The 22,309-nt window shown below is 47.1% G+C and overlaps 1 protein-coding gene across 5 annotated transcripts in view; it reads left to right on the top strand.

The window, feature by feature from the left end:
* Positions 1-22,309, top strand: part of LOC119455344 (endoplasmic reticulum aminopeptidase 2) — a 147,587-nt gene that overhangs the window by 42,298 nt on the left and 82,980 nt on the right. For all 5 annotated transcript variants that reach the window (XM_049668720.1, XM_037716729.2, XM_049668719.1 and 2 more), the window contains 2 exons: positions 5,963-6,366; positions 19,021-19,152. In XM_049668720.1, the coding sequence (XP_049524677.1) occupies positions 5,963-6,366; positions 19,021-19,152 (536 nt within the window). The remainder of the gene's footprint in view (positions 1-5,962; positions 6,367-19,020; positions 19,153-22,309) is intronic.

Here is a 22,309-nt window from a genome sequence, read left to right on the forward strand (position 1 = left end):
GGATGCGGGGCCTATCTGAAAAGCTTCTTCGTCGTTATTTTGGCCCGTACAGAATAATTCGCCGACTTAGCCCCTTGAACTACGAAGTTCTTCCAGAAGGTCAAGTAACCTCTTCACGACGGCGGCATCGCACCGAAGTCGTTAATGTCGTCCGAATGAAACCCTACTACGACAGACAATAACAGACAATTGGCCAACAAGCTTTCCAAATGACAGCCTAGAAACCACCGCCTTCTTTATAAGCATCGGGACGATGCATTCTTGGAAGGGGGACAATGACACAAGGTGCCTTCAAATCTCGCGCGCCAGCCGTCTCCCGCGCCCGTCCATGTGTTGCTACGTACGAAAGATAGCAGCAGCGAAGCGGCCACCACGTGCGCACAAGGCACGTGCGATCGGAGCAAGAGATCATCAGGCTGGGCATGAAGAAGAAGAAGACGCGTGGAACGCTTGTGAGAAGACCGTGTACGTTGGAGCGAGACTCTTGCTTAACTGTTTGTCGGGCACAAGTTCGCCCAACGTAAATCAATTAAACTAACTTTAACCAACTGTGTGTTACAATATATAAGAAACTGAGAGCCACAATTGGAAGGTTTGTTTACATGTAGGAGTGGCATAAATGTCTGTGCGTGAGAAGAGAAGTATCACAGTCACTTCTAGTGTTTCAACTAGCTATTGTCAGGCTCGTTCACAATAAGGAGAGATCTGATACTACAGTGTAGACTGCTTATAACGTAAGCCGCCGGAGTCGCGAATATCCGCACTATAAGTTGTACCGCACTATAACCAAAGCAACAATTTTCAAGGCCCGCACATATGCAAAACGTGCACCGAGCCGCCACGCATATGCGACAGTCGAGGAATGCGGCTAGAACGTTTGCATTCAATTTACAGTCGAATCTCGTTAATTTGAACCAAATCACACGGCGGCGCCTCCGACCGGCATTGCTCCGGCACCGCCATAGAGTAAAAGCTTAGGAGAGACCGCTCAATGTTATGCGCAAACAAAACAAAAAATAGAAAAAAAAACACGGCGGAAATTTCACCCTCTCTCAAATGGCAAGGTCGCCGATTCTGCGTTGCGCCAGGACATGCGTGTACGTGCTCTCAGCCACGCTACCGTAGCCACGCGTAGAAAACGGCAGTGAACCCTTCTTTCTCCTTTATGCTTCCTCTACTTTCTAGTCACATGTTGACCTTGCACGCTGCGGCTACGGCATAGAGGGAAGTAGCGGTGCTGTCCCAGGCTGGCCAACGAAACTGCCCACGCCGGCAAGCGCCCGCTTCCCAATAACGGCAGAAAACGAAACTTCGGGGAGCTGGCGCCGGGCCGGCTGGAGCGGCGGCACCTGCACGGCGGCGGGCGTGCACGGTGACAGTCGAAAGTGAGGGAGCTACGAGGGAGAGCGAGGGGAGCCACCGAAGCGGCGGAGTTGCTGAGGCGAAATCCGCTTCCCTGCCACCCTCCTCCCTCACATTCCACGATCTCCGCGTGCGCCCTTCGCCGTGCTGTGCCGGCGCCGCCCGCTCCCTGAAGTTTCGTTTACTGCCGTTATCGTGAAGCGAGCGTTGGCCAGCATTGGCAGTTTCGTGGCCCTCGCTCGCTATGCGCGCCTTGATATTTCACGACTCGCACTCAAGATTCTGGTTTCAGTCTCACTGGCTGTTCGTTTGCACCACGTGCCCTTCTCCTCCACTTCGTCTCTCTTTCTTCGTCGAGCACTCCTTGGGGTGCCCATTTGAGGGGAGCGTTCGCCGTCTCCGCTGACTTCCGTACTCCCAGGCAGCCACACTGTAACCGGTATTTCGTTTCCCGCAACTGCACTATAAGCGATACGTGTATACATGGAGTGCTATGGGAAAATTAACGGGAGTCTGAAAGGACCGCACTATATCCGGTCCTGCACTATAAGCGGTTACGTTATAAGTGGTCTATACTGTAATAGGGAGGCCGAAAGCTAACCAAGTTCTTATGTGCTGTTATGACATTCCCATGCAAAAAATTCCCGTGTTATTTTCCGCTGCTTAAGATAGTTTTGCTTCAACTTTGAGTTTTGCACACAAGTTTGCAATTTCTGTCAATTTCTTTTTGTTTCTTTTTTGTTTTTGGCTTAATTTCCAACTACACAAGCACTCAGTTTCATTTCAATACAAAGCGTTCCGAATAGACACTTTAGCAATCCCCATTTATGCCTTGTGTGCTTGTGAAGCAAAAACTGCATGTAGTCACTAACCCATGTGACGTGGCTTACTCAAAAGTAGATGTGTGAGTGGCATATGATGAACTCGGAAGGGGATCTCCCAGCCAGACTATTTTTTGGGGTAAGGTGCGAGACATGCGCAGGCTCTTCGTTTCCAACAATGTATTCTGAGCACGCTTGCAGCGTGCTGCCACTCTCCGCCTGAGTACGGCACAGTTCCCAGTAATCTAGTACAGCATGCTTTCTTGTTTAAATACAGTGAAAATAGTTTTGCTACTAACTGTTAAAACAAGTGTCTCATTTTTTAGCTGCCAGACAAAATGTCGCTTCAGTTCTTGAAGATGATCATAGAGTGCTTCTGTTTGGGTAACTTGATGCAACCTAACTTGAACAGTTCTGCACTATCAGCTGAAACTTTCAGTCCCGTGGTAGGAACTCCAAGCTTTAATTAATGATTAAGTGCAGTGCTGGTCCCGTGTGTGTACATTTACTGCCTTTCATCTCATTGTGCTGTTTGAGTTTTGAAAAATTTTTTAGAAATGTGAGTCATAGCTCACATGGTAGCCTTCAATGCTGCCTAGAGGGAAGTCTGGCACCACCATCTATGTTAGTGTCCTAAAGGGTGTTAAACATTGCAAAATCACATTACGGAAACAGGTAAAAACAAGCACGGACCCGTTTCTATTGCTTATGTAACACGCTTTCGCAAGTTGACTATGGATTACCAACTTGTCCAAGTTAACACCCTGTTGTCTTTATTTCATTTCATTTTTATTTCCTGAAAGGCCCCCGAGGGGGTATTACATAAAAGGTGTTTTTTTTTTTTTTTTTTTACACACGATATTGTTGGACACAACGATCAGTGCGATGTTACATTTGATATGCTATGCATGAAGCTTGATGGGCAGGTGATAGTGGCGATGTTGCGAGAAAGGCCATTCCAGTCTTTTGCTGCTCTGGGAAAATATGAAGCAGGGAATGTTTTAGTATGGGCACGTGGGCGAGTATGGGTACGTGGGCGAGAATTAAATGGTGATTGAAAGAACTTGTGAAATAGAGAGAGGGTTGCAACACGTCGGCAACGAGACAAAGTTGATAGGTTACACTTGGCTTTAAGGGATGAAGCACTGATTTCATATGAATACAAAGCATGAATGAATCTAGCAGCAAAATTTTTAATGGATTTCTAGAGTATTTGTGGTGGGTACATACTTTGGGTGGGTTCCAGATGGGAGATGCGTACTCTGACTTAGCCCTGACTAATGATTTATAAGCAAGTAGTTGTACGTGTCTCGGAGTGTTAAGTAAATGACGTTTTAAGAAACCCAAAGTTCTGTTAGCTGATGACGTGATTTTAGTATTGTGCGTGTTCCAGGACATATTGTTAGATAAGGTAACTCCAAGGTATGAAGACAGATGAAAATGCCTTATTGAAAGCATCGGCACATTCAGCGTCTGAAATAACCTCTCCAGAGTCGTTAGTAAGAGTGGTTGAAGCTACTGCTTGGGGGTCAATTATCTGCCAAAACTAGTGGGGGTTATTAGTTAACATATCAGGCAAATCGTTGTTAAAGAAAGTGAATTTCGCATTAAGGATTCCTGCGAGATAAGCTTTTTTCAGCTGCATAATACTTGACCCAGTTTTGGGTGCCCCCTTTAAGTTTAACTCTGCGTGAAAAATCCTCACCTACGCTGTAGGGTGTTCCTTTCAACTTACGTCCGTTTGAAAGGATCCTGTCTTTTGTTTTGTGGAATGCGAATTTCGCTTTTATCGGCCTAAGCGATGCGCACGGTCGATTTCTTTAGGGTTAATGCCTATGTATCTAAGTGGTCACGGCAATGTAGAATGATTATTTGCTCAGATTCGGTATACAATTCAGATAGCTTAGCGTCTGGAAGGCTGTAGAAAATTAGATTGTTATGTAGCAACCTGTTTTCGGCGTCATCTAAACGTGCCTCAATATCATCTGTTAGGCATTCTGTATGAATGGCGTTATTTTTTGTAAGTTCTAGTTCGGGGTTCTTGGAGTCGCTCCTCAGGACCTAAAATAAAGTTCATTGTCTGTCTGTCTGTCTAGTTCGGCTTGGAGGGATGGCAGAGAATGGTAATGTTTTTCAATGTGGGCCATTCTCTTAGTTAGGTCAGATAGAGTTTGCTCTGTTGTTAATAGTTGGTTCTTTAGTCCCTGCACTTCGCTTATTAGTGTTGACTGGCCGCGGAAAGTTTTTGTAGTTCCACGAACATAGAATCAGGGCCGGGGTTTGACTCAACGTCACCTGATAATAAAACTAACAACAACTGAACAACATGGGCACATTCAACAATGGTCGCACAGCAGCAACATGGGCTTGGTAGCTGCAGCAAGAAGTAATTACTAGTCTTCTTAGTAAAGAGGGATTGTGATACACCAACCTGCATAGCAAGAAGTAGCGGGTTTGTAGGTGACAACACGAAGCAGCCACCAAGCCCACCATCCCCATGCCAACATTCCCAGGTTGCTTTGACATCATGGGAATGTTGGGGTGTGGTTGGTTTCTCATATTTTCATTTCCTCTATTCCCTCCTCCTATAGGAGTAGGCAGGCGTTGTGCCCCTCTCGGTGGCAGTTGTCAGCTTGCTCCCTCCTTAATCCATTTGTGTCCTTGTGTGTATATGTGTACAAATCAAATAATAATAATAATACTTGGTTTATAAACTAATCATAGCTGCACAAAAGATTTCTTGGAAAGAAATAACAAGTCCTGGCTCTCTTCTAATATATCCCGTCTTAATGTTTACTTGCACATGGTGTTACCAGTAAGTGAATAAAGTGGAAACATGCAATGGAAACTGATGAGCAGTGAGGATATGCCTAATTTTTCCTCCAAAATTTAGTGAGCTATTGGTACTGTTGGCATTTCGAATAACTGTGCAAGCTAGCTCAAGTGCTTATGTTTTAATGAAAGCTATTCTTACGTAATATAATACATAAAAAATAAAGCATTTTACAATTGGTTCTAGTACAGACTAATCTATTTTGACTGATTGAAGGTGTCCCAGCTCTCTGAGAAGCACACCATACCACGCATGCTATGGCGCTGCCTGTTCCCAATAGGTACTTGTGAGCAACACTGTGGCCTGAGCTATACAAAGGTTCTTAGCTGAGCTACTTGACTCAAAATTTTTCAGAGGGCACTTTTCTTTGCAAATGAAAGCCTTTTGTGTAGTTAGAGTGTACTAGAATGTGGCAGCGGGTCCAGCGGACTCCTTAGCAAGTGCCGAGGGTGAAGCAAAAAACGCGTAAAATGTGGTGGCGCTGCCGTCGCCTTATTCTGAATCTCCAGCCAATAAACGTTGGCTCCGGCTGTTTCGGCATCGCTCATTGGCTGAGGTGAGCTCGCAGGCTGAGTAGCTGTCGTCTGCTCGACGCACCATCATTGTTCCTTCGTTTGCGTTCTTTCCGCTGCTATTTTTCCATTTTATTTACAATAGACCGGTGGGGAATAATCTCGGTGTTACCGCCACCGAGTATCCGCCTGTCAAAGCTCCATGCAGCTACGGTAGGGTCTCCGACGCGACACGCGTCCGGCTGGCGAGCGGGGGGGGGGGGGGGGGGGGGGGCGCTCATTTGGGAGAAAGCGACCGTGGTGCCACCTGGATTTTCAATAAAAAATGCCTCAGCGTAGAGCCGTCGTTAGACCCACTCCCCCAATTTAGTACACTCTATGTGTGGTTAAGAAAAGTGTCTGCGGTAAGTGCTAACGCACCCTTTTGTTGGCAGACCTGGTCGGTGTGCCTGACTTCGGTCCCGGGGCCATGGAGAACTGGGGCCTGGTCACGTTCCGCATGAGCTCGCTGCTGTATGACGAGGCGGTGACGCCCGTGCGCAGCCAGGAGCGTGTGGCTTCCACAGTGGCGCACGAGATTGCCCACCAGTGGTTTGGCAACCTGGTGACCATGCGCTGGTGGGACGACCTGTGGCTCAACGAGGGGCTTGCCACCTTCCTCGAGGTGGTCTGCCTCCAGCAGCTGCAGCCCGAGTGGCGGCCCGCCGAGCTGTTTCCTTATTCGACCACCCAGCCTGCGCTGGAGCTGGACAGCCTGGACACCAGCCACCCGGTGTCAACTAGCGTGCGCGACCCAGCCGACATTGATGCCCTCTTTGACTCCATCTCCTACAACAAGGCACGACTATTTTTCTTTTTTTCTTCTTCTTTTTTAGTATCTGCGTTTAGGGGAAAGAAAGGTGGGTTCGTAGGCCACCACTTTTATTAATTTATGCATACTTTGCCTTATTGTAGGCATTTTGCAGTAGGTAGGTTCCTGTCTCGCCTCATTTCGGGCCTCTTGAATAATAAAACTGAATGCACGACTGTCTTCCAGCATTACAGCCCAATGCTCTAACCATTAGGCCACGATCGCACGCATATTTATTTATTTGAAATACCCTGCCATTGCAGAGTGGTGCAGTTGTGGGCTGCAGATGTGAGTCTTGATCTGGGTTGCTGGCGATGGAGGTGGAAAGGTGATTGCATTCCAATGACTTTGGCACGAATGAATGAAAGTACAAGTTGGTGCGGCATCTTGGCACTTGAACTTTAAAATTATGATCAACACGTGATGAGATGTAGGATGACGCAGTAAATAGAGCGTTCTTGAAGTAGGGGTTAATGAAAAAAGATTTTATGAAGAAGACAGACACAAAAAGCTGGGCCGTGATTTTGTAGCGATGCCTTCCGCTCCATTATATGCCGCTCTTATCCACCGTTCACGGCCAGCTGATAGCTTTGATAACGCGGTCGGGGCGTCGCACTGACCACTGACAAAGCGCGAAAAGTGCGAAAAGGAATATCGTCGGAGAAGGAATTGCTACAAAATCGCGCCCCTGTTCTTCTGCAAGAACGATCAAGAAGGTTAAGGGAAGACTTTATTGCAGACACTCTGGAAGTACGAGAATAATAAAACAAGCTGAACGGCTCTTCATAACCTCGAGAGACTAAATCAGCACTGATGACGAGAGATCCCAGATTGATGATGCGTATTCTAGTTTGGACCTAACTAATGTTTTGTAGAGTGATAGTTCTAGTGAGAAGGGGGCTGAAAAATAGTTACGACGCAAAAAAACCAAGCATGCGGTTTGCACTGTTAATTACAGTAGAACCTCGCTGATACGTTCCCGCTTAATACGATTACCCGGCTCCTGCGTTCGCAATCGCGAAAAATAAACATAACCCCATAGAGGAAAGTGTTAATACTTCCCAGTTTATATGTTTCTGGAAAATACGATTATTCGGCAGCACTGTTCAGCATTGCGGTAATCTGCGGTCGTATGATACGTTCTGTAGCGAAAAATTATCATTCAGGTGTGCAAAAAGGCCGCTCTCATGTGCTTGTGAAGCGCTAAGTGGCAGACGGCTGCCGCACGGCTTCTCTGCAGTGCTCAATTCCCCCCCTCCGTGACTTCTCTGCATTGCTCGTTCGCCCGAAGTGACGGAAGTGTGGCAGCAGGGGGGCAGCGAGCGAATTTACCCTTGAGCTACCTCGCCCCTCGCTTCAACACGAACTACTAAGCGGCAAAAACAGGCGGACGCCACGCACTACGACTCGCCGAGATCATAACGGAAGTGGTGGCGGACGAGGTGCCTGAAGACGGCAGCGAGAACGAAGGCTTGCGCCCACCGGCTACCTTCGCCGAAGCCCTTGCTGGCCTGGAAGCCTTGGAAAGCTTCTTTCGCACGAAAGACAACGAAAATGCGGACAAGGGTCTGCAATGTGTGCAAAAGGAGTTGTTCCTGTCCAAGGGTGTGACGAACCAGCAGAAAATACAGCCGAATCTCGATAACTTGAACTCAAAGGGGCCCGAAAATTTGTTACAATTTAAAGACGGACTTATTTTTGTCGTCTTTGTGCACCATAGCGCTACGTACGAATGGTGCGAGTCGTGAAATATCACGGCGCGCAAGCACATAGCGAGCGAGGGTCACGCAACTGCCCATGCCAGCCAACGCTTGCATCCCGATAGCGCCTCTTCCTCTTCACAACCTCAATCTCTCTCTCTCTCACATCCCAATAAGGGCAGTGAACGAAACTTCAGGGAGCGGGCGGCGCTGGCACGGCGACGCGCGCGCGGAGTCCGTCAAAGGTGAGGGAGGAGGGCGGCAGGGAAGCGTGAGGGAGGAGGGTGTCAGGGAAGCGCATTTGGCCTCGGCAACCCCATCACTTCGGTGGCTCCCCTCGCCCTCACTCTCAACTCCCTCGCAGTTCCCTCACCTTCGACTATCTCCGTGCCCGCCGCCAAGTCGGCGCCGTCGCTCCCGCCAGCCCAGCGCCAGCTTAGCCCGCTCCCCGAAGTTTCGTTTTCTGCCGTTGAAGTGAGCATTGGCCGGCGTGGGCAGTTTCGTTGGTCGGACTGGGCCTCCGCGTTGCTTCCCTCTGCGCCGCAGCCGAAGCGTTGGGTGAGACGTTGGCACATTGCACATTGCACATTGAGACGTCGGCACGTCATTGTTGGTGCGCGGTTATGTTCGAATTAACCGTCGCAAATGCTTTCGCGTGACAGAAACGTGACAAGCCGCTGCTTCAAAATATTTGCCAGATGAAGAACGAAGACCAAAGCACCATAATCTTGATTCAATTCATTAGTGGAAAGTTTGGATAGCTTCGAATACATATTTATCCCCGCTTTTAGAGCAAGCACCACATAGGCTGCTCGCGACATTTTGACATAGCTTAATCAGCTCCGAAAGCGTTTTTGCATCTTCTCTGAAACTGTGGCCAAAGCTTCGTGTCGTCCACCCAGTCACTGTCTACGATATCTCTCGAAACAGAGGTTTGCTAAGCCGCACCAGCGTCATACACATCCATTGTAAACACGGAGGCAACAGAGGCAGTTCAGGCAAGCAATGGACGCATCACCATGTGATCAAACATGGCAGCCCCCACGGGATCACCGCGAAAAGGGTCAATAGCTTTTTACCTTTTCGCGAGGGGAATGTCCTCCTCGCCCGTCGGATACTTTCCCTCTTCCCGCGCGGGTACGCGCGTCACGAGAGGCAAGCGAGAACCAGGAGAGGACAGAGTGCCTCTCTCTCGTGTCCGCCCGGCTCCTCCTGCGTGCACACGTGGGATTAAGCCCCTTGATAATTCTAAAGTACCGCCACTCTTTGTACTCTGCTGCCGGCGTGCGACCTCTTTGCCTCCTCCTCGCGAGTCCCCTCCACGGCAGACGGTCTTGCGCCCGTTTTCCTGCTCGATGATTGGTCCCCCTGCCGTTGCCCTTGGAAACGAGCGGAGCTTGCATTTTGCTCGTGTTTTACATTTTCGTTCGCGCCATTTTGTGCCTTAGCTCGTTTGGCTCGGCTAGGGTTGGCAGACTGGGCTATTAATAGCCAAATTGGGCTACTTTTTATGCAGGTTGGCATCGGAAATTCTGAGTTGGCTTTATGGCTGTATTTGGGCTAATTTGTCTTAACCCTTTAACTGCCACTACTGAGATAACTCGTGAAACCACCCATGCACACCCCCTGCTGCCTTGTCCGAGCCTTGTCCCTCGTAGTCCGTAGCTCTGGTTGGCATGGAGACCGCTATGTATGTATGTATACGCATATATACATATATATATATATGTGCGTATTTATAGTATATGTACGCCAAGCTCCAGCTTCCGGAAGCCGGAACCGGAAGCTGACTTCCGCTTCCGTTTCCACTTTCGGTTCCGGTTCCACTTCCGGTTCCGCTTCCGAAAGCCAGCTTCCGGCTTCCGGAGAATGCTTCCGGCGTTTTCCTCTCTCCTCCGTAGCTAGGGGCGCTGCATTGCACAAGGGTGTTCGTTCCCAACGCGCGTTCTCTTTCTCTCTCGTTCCCGATGCGCGCTCTCTTTCTCTCGCGTCCGTAGCTGTGGTTTACCCGAATGATCCCCCGGTGCTTCGCCCACTCATCATCATTCACTTCGTAGATATGCGGTGATTTTTTTTAAACTCACTCCCTGCCACTCCCGAGACAACTCGTGCAAAAAAAAAAAAAAAAATGTGTTCATGTCCCGCCATCTATGGAGAGGTCATCTAAACACATAGAACTTGTAAATTAAATTTTAGACAACAGTTGTAGTGCACGTGTTTACACCCGCGTCTCTTCGTCTCGGCAGAGCGCAGCAGCCATGGCGAGTCAACGTGCCATGTGCGTCCGCGTTTTGACGGACGAAGAAATTTAAGAACTGCTTTTCTTCACTACCATCGAAGGCACAGGCTCAACAATTGCATCAAATGTATCGGCGTCGACACCGCAAGCAGCAACCCGAACTCTGGATACGGAACGTGCCGGTAAGACTGCATCTTCAATGACGGCGAGAGTGCATGAACAGGTAGCAGGTTGGTCGGCAAGCGAAGAGAGGAACAGCTCGCCAGTACCGCAGTCAACAGTGGCACCACACTGTTGTAGGAAATCGAGGCCAAGAATTACGTTGTGAGTGGATTGAGCAAGTACGGCAAATTCGGCTTGATACACCTTATCGGAGAAATAAACGTTCGCGGTGCACACTCCAATTGGTCGGAGCAACTCTCCACTCACAGCACGAAATGCATTAGCGTTATTCCAGCGGAACATCACTTTACGGCCTAGTCGGGTTTTGAAAGCCAAACTGATAACGGAGACACTCGCTCCCGTGTCCACTAAGGCCAACGTAGCGACATTGTCCACTAAAACATGAATCTTGTTATGACGCATGGTGACTGGCGGAGGCATAGGGGCGTGTAGCTGATGATGACTGGCGACCTCACCTCCATTGGTCGCGCCGCCTAGTTTCCCGGCGGCGGTGACGTGAGACGTCGTCGCGGAGATGGAGACCTGCGCTGGCGTGAAGGCGGTGGCGTCAAGCTCCGCACAGAAGCTGGAGAGTCACTACGGTGATGCGCCTGGTGGTTTGTCCTGCTATCGGAGTCAGAAGGCCAGCGTGTGCCGCCGCCGTGCCGGTTGCTACGCCGATAAAACGTGCGCGGTCGCTCATACGACGGTGGTGACATGCGTGGGCGATGAGGACAAAATCTGGCGACGTGACCGCGAATACCGCATTGGAAGCAGATGGGACGCTCACGGGGCGCACTAAAATTGTCATTAGCAGGATAACTGGCACGGTCATCCCACTCGTGAGAAACTGCAGGTGCTCTGGGTGAGTAACCGTCGTGGAACTTATAACTGGGATACGCGTTCAGAGTAGGGTTTGGCGCTCTTGAACGAGGAGCGAAGTTGTTGGCGTCTATGGAGGCGGCAGTGATGGACGTCTCACCGAAGTCGCAGTGAGAAAGGGGCTCTCGAACCCGCGGAGTAGAGAGGGAAGCCGCCTCACGTCGGTCAAGCTCTTCGCGCACCACTTGCCGAATAACTGACGCAAGGTCGGATGGAGTTGGGACCAGGTCAACACTGGCGACGTTAGTTACATTGGCCAGGCGGCCGAACTTCGGTGTGATACGCCGAGCTTTCAAGGCTTCAAACGTGCGGCAGTGTCGAATGACGTCGCTTACGGAGTCCAGACTGTCTTTGCCGATGAGGAACTGGTACACGTCCTCAGCGATCCCTTTTAGAAGATGACCAACTTTGTCCTCTTCTGTCATCTGAGGGTCCAGGGCCTTGCACAATTTCAGGACTTCCTCGATGTACGTCGTGCATGTTTCGCCGGGAACTTGGGCTCGCTGCATTAGGGTTTGTTCCGCACGCTTCTTTTTAGCTGCCGGATCTCCGAAGCACTTCTTGATTTCATCTACGAACCGTTCCCACGTCGTCATGCTTTCTTCGTGGTTTTCAAACCACACTGACGCGGTTCCCTTGAGGAAGAAGGCAACGTTGTTAAGCTGGGCGGTGGCATTCCAGCCATTGAACCGACTTGCGCGCTGGTAAAAGCTGAGCCATCCGTCCACGTCTTCCCCGGCTTTTCCGGCGAAGGTTCGTGGTTCGATGTAGGGCTGCCATTGGGAGCTGGAAGACGGCGGTGGGTTGTCGCCGTCGGAAGCCATCTCTGGTGGCAGACCGGCAATTCGGCGACTTCGGCGAAGCTCCACGGATTGCACTTCTGCGGGCGGTTGGTCGTCGTTGTTCGGGGACGCCGTTGTTGTACCCAGCACCTCCACCAAAAACTGTTACGATGGGGTGCCTTTATTTTACAGATGAATTGATGATAAGGGGCCGCGCCGACACCGAGCCGCTACCAAGACAAGCGCACTTCGTTCTCCTCTTCCTCCGTCCTTGCCGTAGCTTTTGCGTAACAATATCTTTACATGTCCTGTGGAGTATCATGGTGCATTACTAGCATGAAATTTCCACTGAACCAACGTGAAAAAAATACCCGGCAGGGAATGAGAAGTCAGAAAAAAACCCGGCAGTGAAAGGATTAAGGACTTCGGAGTCCCAAGGACCACATCAACACTGACAAAACTCGGGAACACCGGTTTATGAAAACCCAAAGCTCATTGCTACTACAAAGATATGTAGGCAATCTCAAAGGCTTTGTTTTTAGGCAATGTCGGTGCTGGGAGGATGGCGTAGTCATGGCTGCCATGTTCTCACGTAATTCCAGCGCTAAGCTGTCGTCTTCTTGTTTTGGTTTCAGCACCATCTGCTGCCGGTTCATGCATGGTTCAGTAAGAAAAACGGTAGGGCTGACAGCTGTCGAGTACATGTTCCGTGTCGGCCGGGCTGCTATACTGCAAACTATTATGTGGACTTACAGAACAGCTCAAATATTTGCACACATGTCGTGGCGTGTCATTTTCGCCCGTGGTCCTTCAATGTTTATCAAGGGTTCCTTGAAGCCTATTTCTTGGTTTTCCCATAAATCATCGCATTATTTATTTAACCAGTGACTTTACAAAAGAATACGCATCGCTTTCAACGAAAAATGCAACGGATTTTTATGTACATGCTCAGCAAAGCGCAGTAGTCTCTACTAACGATCAAAATGAAATATTCTGCTCTTGTTGTGGTCTGCATGTTCATGACAGCACTACATGAACACCATCTTCGAGTGAGAATAGTCACAACTTTTGATGGGGAAAGCTCATAATCATTGCAATTCCTCTTTGTTCGTCTTACTAGTCATTATATTGTACTTTGCTCACGCACATTTTCCAGCTGTGATGACAAAAATAACTGCGTTCAATATACATAATAGGTGCTTGTGGTACTCCTACGTCCATATTTTATTTTTGCACACCTCACATCAGTAGCGCACCCAGGATCTCTGCCAGGGGGGGGTTGACAGTTTGCCAATACCATCTAAACAACACTAATTTCGATTTATTCACGGGAAATTGTCAAAAAAATGCGCTTTTTGCGAGTGTGCAGACGATTTCGCGTCTTACATCTTAGTTGCAGCACTCAAATGCGTAAGGAAAGAAAAGGGGTTAAACAAAAGGGGGGGTTAAGTCGGCCTCAGGGGGGGGTTACAACCCCCGAATCCCCCCCCGTCGGTGCGCCACTGCCTCACATTAGTGGTAGGGCAAAGAGCTCTTGCCAGTTTGTAAAGGTATACATAGTGTTCTACTGACTTCATATTCTGTTTTATGGTGCTTGAATTTGTTAGACAAAGGGGCTTACGTTGTACTTAACTTCATGACAGCCACGCACGACCCATAAAAGCAATTTTGTAGGTTCCCTAGCGGAATTACATATCTTTTTTTTTTTTCAAGTCACACTGAAAGTAAGGTACACAGCCCTCCTCGGAAATGTGACAATGCACGCATTCAGGCCTGCATTCACAGAAACTTACGTACAAGTTTTCATATTGCACGAATCTTGCGAGCGAATTCCTGTTTAAATATTGTGCAGTTCAACTCTTTTCGATACAAATACCACCCGGATTATTGCCAGTGCCATAATCCACGTGGAAATTAAAACTATAAACTTTAATTCACTTCTTCTGTTATGGGCCAGCAGATCGTTCTGTTTGTTTCCACTCAAAGGCAAATTTTAGTTACAACTGCCCCTTCTTCGCACGAGGAAAATGCGAGAAGGTTTCAAGTTTTCTCCAGAGTCCAGTGTGCCTCCAAGGGGGTGCATTTGTTAACTCAGTGTCGAGCTGCTTTCGAGTAAAAATTACAAAACTGAGAGAAAGAGAGAGAGCGGCAGAGAAATATTATGTTTGTTTTATGAATCAAGCTTAGGCAAGGCATCCCTATTCCAAAATGCCTTGAACTCGGGCCGCCTCTTGGGCACCCGATCGTGACCAGCCGAAGCTTCCTTTGTCTTTTCGCAAGGGGAATGTCCTCCTCGCCCGTCGGATACTTTCCCTCTTCCTGCGCGGGTACGCGCGTCGCGAGAGGCGAGCGAGAACCGGGAGAGGGCAAAGTGCCTCTCTCTCGCGTCCACCCGGCTCCCGCCGCGTGCGCTACGTGCGCATGCGACGGCAAGCTCACGCGGGAGAAGATGGCGGCATGTGCTCCCCACAATCTGGATCAGTTAGATGTCTCAGAATATTCCATGTTTTGGCGAGACCAATCTCTAGATCCATTTCTTCGCACGTGCTGTACCAGTTTTGTCTGATTAGTTGGTTCGCGTAATTCTCTATTGTCCTGATTTAGCCTTTCGATGCGTCTTCGTAAGTTACGATATAGCTTTTGTTTGCTCAATCGTCCTTGCAGGCCTTGTTTCGCTTCCCACATGTGTAGGAGCTTGGCGTCGGCCTGCTTTATCTCTGCTTCCTCGGGTATTGTCTTAGTTGCCTGGTCGAAACACTTGTGCAGCTGTTCAACCCAGGATTCAATATCTTCAGTGTCCTTTGGGTTGCTGCTGTTTTCGTGGGATTCGAGTTCAGCCGTTCTTATTTTCCTGAATTCATTCCATTTGGTGATTCTAATTTGGTTGCCTTCTCTGGGCTTGGTTGTTCCTGCAACTAGTGTGGTGGCCACTATGTAGTGGTCACTTCCTAGGTTTTCCTGTAGATTTAGCCATCCCGCATCAGCTTTAGTATTTTTTACAAGTGTCAAATCTGGCGTTGTGTCCATACACACGCTGTTCCCCAGCCTGGTGGGATGTGCCGTGTCAGTTATCAGGGTAAGACCCTCTCACTGATCGTCCTGCCATAGGCGTCTTCCCTTCACCGTTTCCAACTTGTAGCCCCAGGCGGGGTGGCGGGCATTGAAATCTCCTGTTAGAATTAAACTTTGCTTTTTTGCTGTATCTAGTGCCTTCCAGAAAATATTCGCGAAGCTATGTTTTTTCTTTGGATTACTGTATACGTTTAGTATGCAGAGGCTGTTCTTGTTTGTTTTTTGCCGACATAATTTCAATGAAAATGTGGTCGATAGATTCTATGCCTATATCATGTCGGATGACCGGCAGATTGCGTCGGACCAGTGCCACAACGACAGGCTTGTTGTTACTTCCATCCATATTGGCCAGGTCTCCTTGACAGAATGTTTTATATCCCGATAATTTGGCAGTGCATCCGGTTTCTTGTAGGCAGATTGTGTCAGGCACTGTCCCTGTAACTTTATTATCTACAAACTGTTGCAGGTTTCTTCGTTTCCTACGAGACCCGCGACATTTCCATTGCCATATTGTATAAGTGTTATTAGTAGCCATGGCGATGTTATTGGCTATTCTTCATAGCCCTGTTTACGTCAGCTGCGGTTGGCCTAGAGTACGGTTTTTAGGTCTTAATGGGACTGACTTGTCCCCCCATGCCTTCCGTATGCGTAGCATTTTCCAATACAAGTCTGGCATCAATATTGCCCATGTATTTGCCCATCATTCTTTCTTTGCTTGCTTTCCTTTCACTAATGGATTTACTAGGAACTTCTAGTTTGCGATCCGTCTCCTCATTGAGTAACTGTAACTTGTCATTAAGAAGCTTTTTGTCTATGTACTGTGGTTGTGACTGCTTGGCTGCTACCTGTTCTTTCTGTGTTATTTTGCCAGTAGCCCCCCTTTTCATGGGAGGGGACGAGTAATGTTGGTTAGCGTTAGCTACATGCATGCCTCTTCTCATGACTTTCTTGGATCTGCGTGGTATCCATCTTATTGTTGTCATCCATCTGCTTCTTGTTTCTAAGCTTTGTGATCTCTTCCTTAAATAACTTGTTTTCTTCTAGGGACTGATGTAAAAGATTTTTGAGTTTAGCCAATTCTGCTTGTACTTCGGCTAGTGCATCATTTTGTGTATGCTGTGTGGAGCTCTGGGACACCGGCTTGGCTTATTTGGTTGGTCTTCTCCATGCGATGCCTCGGTTGTCCCATTCCTTGATTGGGACTTGGACCTGGATCTTGACCTGGACCGCTGTCTCCACAATGATCTCGATGCCCTTGTGTTGGTAGGGGTTTCGTTGCATCTTGGTCCTTTGTGGTCGGAGGTCATTTTCTTGTTGCTGTCGTTCTGTGGTTTTCACGTGCTGTCTGAAATGGGCAGGTGGGGGAAGGATTCTAATCGTTCCCTTCTTGTCTTTAATATGCCTGGATTGTTGTTGGATTTTCGCTCAGCGAGGCGTTCTTGTGCATCGTTCTTACGAGCGATGTGTATGTGAGCAGTTTTACGTGTGGTAGAGCATGCCGTAAACGATGTTTTAGGAACCCCAAGCATTTGGTTAGCTGATGAAAGGTTATTATTTGTGTGGACGCCAAGACAAGTCATTAGAGAAGGTGGCATCAAGATATTTAAATGAGTTGGCTAGTTACACCATGACATCTGCAATTGTATAAGAAAAGGAAAGAGGGCTGTGACGACGAGTAAGAGACACAGCTTTACATTTAATAGGGTTAAGCATCATTAGCCAATGTTCACTCCATTCCTGTACGTGATTAAGATCAGTTTGAAGGGCAAATTGGTCAGAAACATTAGTGATAGAGCGGTAGATTACACAATCATCGGCAAACATACAAATAGAACAAGAAACATGCAGCTGTAAGTCGTTAATATAAATTAGGAAAAAAAGAGGACCAAGAACGGAACTTTCTGGGGCACCTGATGTTACCGGAAGGGAGTTAGATGTTTGATCAACTATAACAACAGATTGGAAGCATCTGGTTAGGAATTCTTTTATCCAGTTCAGTACATTAGGGTGTAATTTTAATTGAGAAAGCTTGAACATTAGACATTGATGTGGTACTTTATCAAAGGCTTTCGCGTAGTTCCGAAAAATGGCATCAGATTGAAAGTTGTGATCGAAATTGGAATGTGGAACAAACCCTTGCAAAAGCCACGCTGTGATGGATGAAATAATTTATTTGAATCTAAGACGTTGACAGTTTGAGAGTAGATGGCATGTTCCATGATTTTGCAGGGCACGCTTGTTAATGAAATTGGGCGGTAGTTTAATGGGGGCTGATTTTGTCGCCTGATTTGAAGACTGGCACAGCCTTCCTGGTTTTCCATTCAAGCGGAATAACACCTGTGACGAGTGTCTGAGAAAACTGCAGTGTCAGATATGCAGAAAAAGTTATTTTTGTATTCATTAGCAGTTTTTTTCATTGATTCCATCGTAACCAGCTAAGTTGAGAGTATTAAGTTGTCTATTATAAATGAAACACCATTAACTGAAGATGTAACATTAGGCATGGTAGATGATAAAGTGCACGGTGGACAATGCGCAGGGATGTCCGATTCATTAGTAAATATGCAAGAAAATGCAGAGTTAGAAATATCGGCACATTCAACGTCGGATACAACTTCCCCAGACTCTGTGGTAATTATGATAGAACGCGCTTCTTTTGGGTTTATGGTTTTCCAAAATAGCCTTGCATTGTTTCTTCGCATATTTGGTAAGTTGGTGTGATAACATGAATGCTTGGCACTATGTATTTCTGATAAGTATGTTGCTTCTGCGGCGTAATACTTGTCCCAGGCGCAAGGGGTGTTGTTCAGTTTAGCAGTGTGGCAAATGCATCAACGCAGACGGAAAGAAAAGCAAGTTGTGGGGGGCACATTGCACGAACTTGTCGTGGGCCTCCTGGTTTGAAAACTCTTTGTCGGCGCCGACAGTGGTCGACATGTGCGGTGCCGATGACCACACTGATCGGTGCCGAGTGAAGTGATGCGCATTCCCCGCTTTTGTCTGTCGTGCAGATTGGCCTTAACGAGCTCACGCTAACCCACCTGCCATAAAAATGGAAAAACCCTCCTGCTTTCTAGAAGAAAACTGGAAAGCAATAGTTTTTAAGCAATAGAAGAATGCTTAAGTATAGCCCAGTATTAAACTGAAAACCGTATTGGTACTTAGGACAACTTCGCTGTTTCTTCAGCTTCAGTGGGGAAAAAGCACTTGATTCTATTAGACAGACATACTATTGATAAAAAATGTTTTCAGACCTTCATATACGAACTAAGTTGTTACCAGTGCTGGCATGTTCCCTTTAATTGAGTAGAGCATAGGTACCCAAGTGACCAATAGCTAGCAAGATTGTTCTTAAGTAATGTGATTAGCCTCCTGAGCATGTGCAGCACTGTGTTTTTTGCACAACATCTAGAATCATGAAAGCTTGTGTTAAATTTTCTGATGCTAGATATTTGATTCAACATTCGGCTTTCTTTTTCTTGATTCGATTCGGTATTTGAAATCTACTATTCAGTAGTCGCACACCCCTTCCAGAACCTTATTTTCCATACTGTATTTGTAGCCTAATGTCATAGTTGTATTTGTGTAATGATCCTGCTACGCCTGACATACAAGGACAGCAGTATGTAATAAATAACTAGGCAGTGTGTTTTGGGGTAGATGATAACCGTTATGCCGGTAAGTTGACTGCACCTTATTGAAGAAAAGTGCATTCATTACATATGTCTGCGTGACTTGATCTTGGAGTAGCTCAATTTATGTGCAACATGTGTGACGGGTGCTACAGCACATGCTGTCGTTGCAGGGTGCAGCCATTGTGGCCATGCTGGAGGGCTTCCTGGGACGGCAGCAGCTACGGAAAGGCCTGACCCAGTATCTGAACACATATCGTTACCACAGCGCTGACACTGCAGACCTCTGGGACACCTTCACAAATGTGGGTGGGCATCTCTTCTTCGAGTGTCTTGCTCTTGCAGTTGCAGTAAACTCCCGCCTCTCTTCTGGCCCCATGGTGTGACAGGTAGAAAAGGGCCGTGCTTGTCAGGTGACATTAATAAAATGCCTTGCCAACAAGTGCTCTTATGTGTGAGTAGTTGGTGTGTTGATTGTGTTGTAACTAAAGCCCCTTAACGAAGTGCCATTTTTTGTAGTTTGCAATGCCGATGCTGCCATTTCTTCATTTCTGGTGCACATTTCCTCCTTCTCATTTGAGTAAAGTTGTCACGTGGCATCACATGCTTTTCAATTCCTCGTTTTTGGCTCAGAAAAAGAAAGTAGAACCTTTGTTAAAAATATATCTCCCTCACCATTTTTGTTGCATTTGCGTGAGTGTGGGCTGGCGTACAGCATGTGTGGTGCTTTTTTCCCGACTGCGCTGCCCCAAATGATGCACTTCCTAGGTGCTACTGGTGTTTGTCATGGGCTGCTGAGCATGTGATTGCTTGAAATGCTCTGGTGAAAAAAAAAAAATTAAATAAACCATTTGTTATGCGTCCCGGCACAGATTATTATGTGGAAAAGTGTGGCGAGATCCTTTTTTGTCCTCATCTTTACTAAGCACTCAACTACTGCTAAATTGGGTGGAGGGAAAAATTATTTGGGTATGGCATGCACTGTAGCGCAGCAATAACAAAAACACAGATAGAAGCGCTTGTTTGTTTTGTTTCTTTGTTTCTTCTAGTGTAGTTGTTTTTGCTGCGCTAAACTGCATGCCATTGCATGGTGATCAACCAACCAGCCCTCATCACCACCTTCGTTTATTCGGGTACATCAGATTGTCCACAGAAATGGACTGCCACGGTCACCTTCTTGTGAGCTGAATAACAAGCTCCTAACTGAATCCAACGAGCTTTTAATCGCATGCTCTTTCCGTGGATGTCACATCATTGGTGCACTTCTTAGTGCACCGGGTTGGTGTATTCATTTCCTTAATGTGTGTGCTTTTGCTTTGGGACAGGATAGTACCACTTATATGGATAATTTCAAATTTGCCTATTAGTACAAGATTGTGACTCAGTCGTGCATAGTATTGTAGTGGTGATTTGTGGAATATTTCATCACATGCACTTTATACAGGCAGTTTGATATGTGAATCAGACTTAGATAAAAGAGCCCTAGTGTGAAGAGAAACACCATGGCCCTCTCTGGCAAATGCATAACACCAGTGTAGTGTTAAAAAAAATTATGAGGTACGCCGTTGTGTTGGACTTCGGAATAATTTGTACCACCTGGGGTTCTTTAACGTGCACCTTGATCGGAGTACACAGGTTTTTTTTGCATTTCGCCCTGTAGCATTGTTGATTAAAAGCTGTTCATCCGTGCACCAAAAGTGACAGCATGGGGAAACAGCACAATGAGCATTGCAAGGAATGATACTAAGTGGACGTGTTATGCTGCTACATCATTTTGTTGAAAATTACCGTATGGCAGGTGCACAAAAAGTATACTGACTGCTATGAAAAAGCAAATTATATTAAACTAAGCTTTAAATCATTTCTTGCTTAATAGCTGTTTTCACAATCTCTCTATCTAAAATCGAATGCAATATATCTACTGACTGTTGACTACAAACCTTCCTGACATTTTCAAAACCTTTGGAGCACCCCACTGACCCAGTCATGCTCCATTTTGGTGTTTGCATTACAATAGTAACAGCCTTCATGTTTGCATTACAATAGTAACAGCCTTCAGCCATTACAATAGTAACAGCCTTCTTTACTTCAGTCAACAACCCTAAGCACTCTTGGAATATAACTGAATGAAATCTTTATACAGTCGACTTCTGTTAATTCGATCCTGACGGGAGCAATGAAATTAAACAAGATGAAAAAAAAGCATCATAATACACCGCTGATTCATTTGGCAGTATTTGCCTGATTCTAATTCACCCCCGAATCAAATGCATGCCCGCTTTCTGTAGAAAGCTGACGTGAAAATGACATTAAAGCTTCTAAAGCAAGTAGAAATCTAACGTGCACCCGATTTTTTAGCAAGAAATATGAGCAATGATCCAATAAGGACAAGGGCAAAGGTATAACCTTTAAAGAGATTAACTATGTCCGCAGCTGATCGATTCACCATCCTAGATAGAGTAGGACGCATGCGCATGTTTTGTCCCCTTCTCCTGGTGTGCTTATATATTTGTGCTCGCATAGCGTCTGTCCAATTTCTATTTCTTGTCACATTATTTTTCCTGCTGTTTCCTGTAATGAAGCCATACTAACTAGCTCAAGTTCAGATCCTTTAAAAGTCTAATATGTGTTGCACCATGGCAGCTGGTTTTCTTAAGTAAGCTTCGCTTCATGGTTTTAAAGTCAGCTTCGCCGCAATACAGCCATGTTATGCGGTAAGGCAAATGAATGCTGCGAAGGCGTTTTTGGTTCCATATCCGATTACACCACACAGGCAGTTTTCGGCGCAAAGGCACATATTAGAGTTGCAGTGGTGGGAATGCAGCTACAATTGCTCCAATCTGCTACATTCCTTAAAAGTTGCTACATCCATGCTACAAACAAAAGAAGCTCCTCCAAGACGAGCCGTGCCATGCAATCTCGGAGGCCACTGCATAGAGAAGTTGTGGTCAATGCCAGGTGGCGGTCGCCACTACCCTACGCAAAGAATTCCCCCTCTTCTGCTGCCATTCATAAAGCTAAACGAGTTAAAGGGTCACTGAGATCATCCAATCCACTTCACGCTCGCGCATGTTTGCGCTTTGCTATTGAGAAACTAGGCACCATGATCGCAGGTTTGGCGTAGTTTGGGATGAAGTTTTGTCGGGCCTAGTAGTGCGCACACTGCCCATTCTGTGTTGTTGGTGTGTCTCGCATTTGCACTTTGTACCGTGTGGGGATGCGCGACTCTCACGCGTCCCTTGATGTTGTTTTCCCTGCATAGCTCACGTCTCCTGTAATCTGGCTTCTCCGCGTGGCTAAGTGCCGGCGGAAGTTGTAGTGGTTGCGGCGCATTGCGAGAGATGGTGCGAGTGTCGCGATGCTAACGCCACCGAACGGCGGGGTTACTTGGGCGCAAAAGGGAGAAGGCACTTCCAAGTTTGTATGGTTGTTCTGTGGTGCTTCCTCTTTGGGTGGGGTTTG

The sequence above is a fragment of the Dermacentor silvarum genome, chromosome 6 (genome assembly GCF_013339745.2).
Source record: "Dermacentor silvarum isolate Dsil-2018 chromosome 6, BIME_Dsil_1.4, whole genome shotgun sequence".
NCBI classification, from domain to species: domain Eukaryota; kingdom Metazoa; phylum Arthropoda; class Arachnida; order Ixodida; family Ixodidae; genus Dermacentor; species Dermacentor silvarum.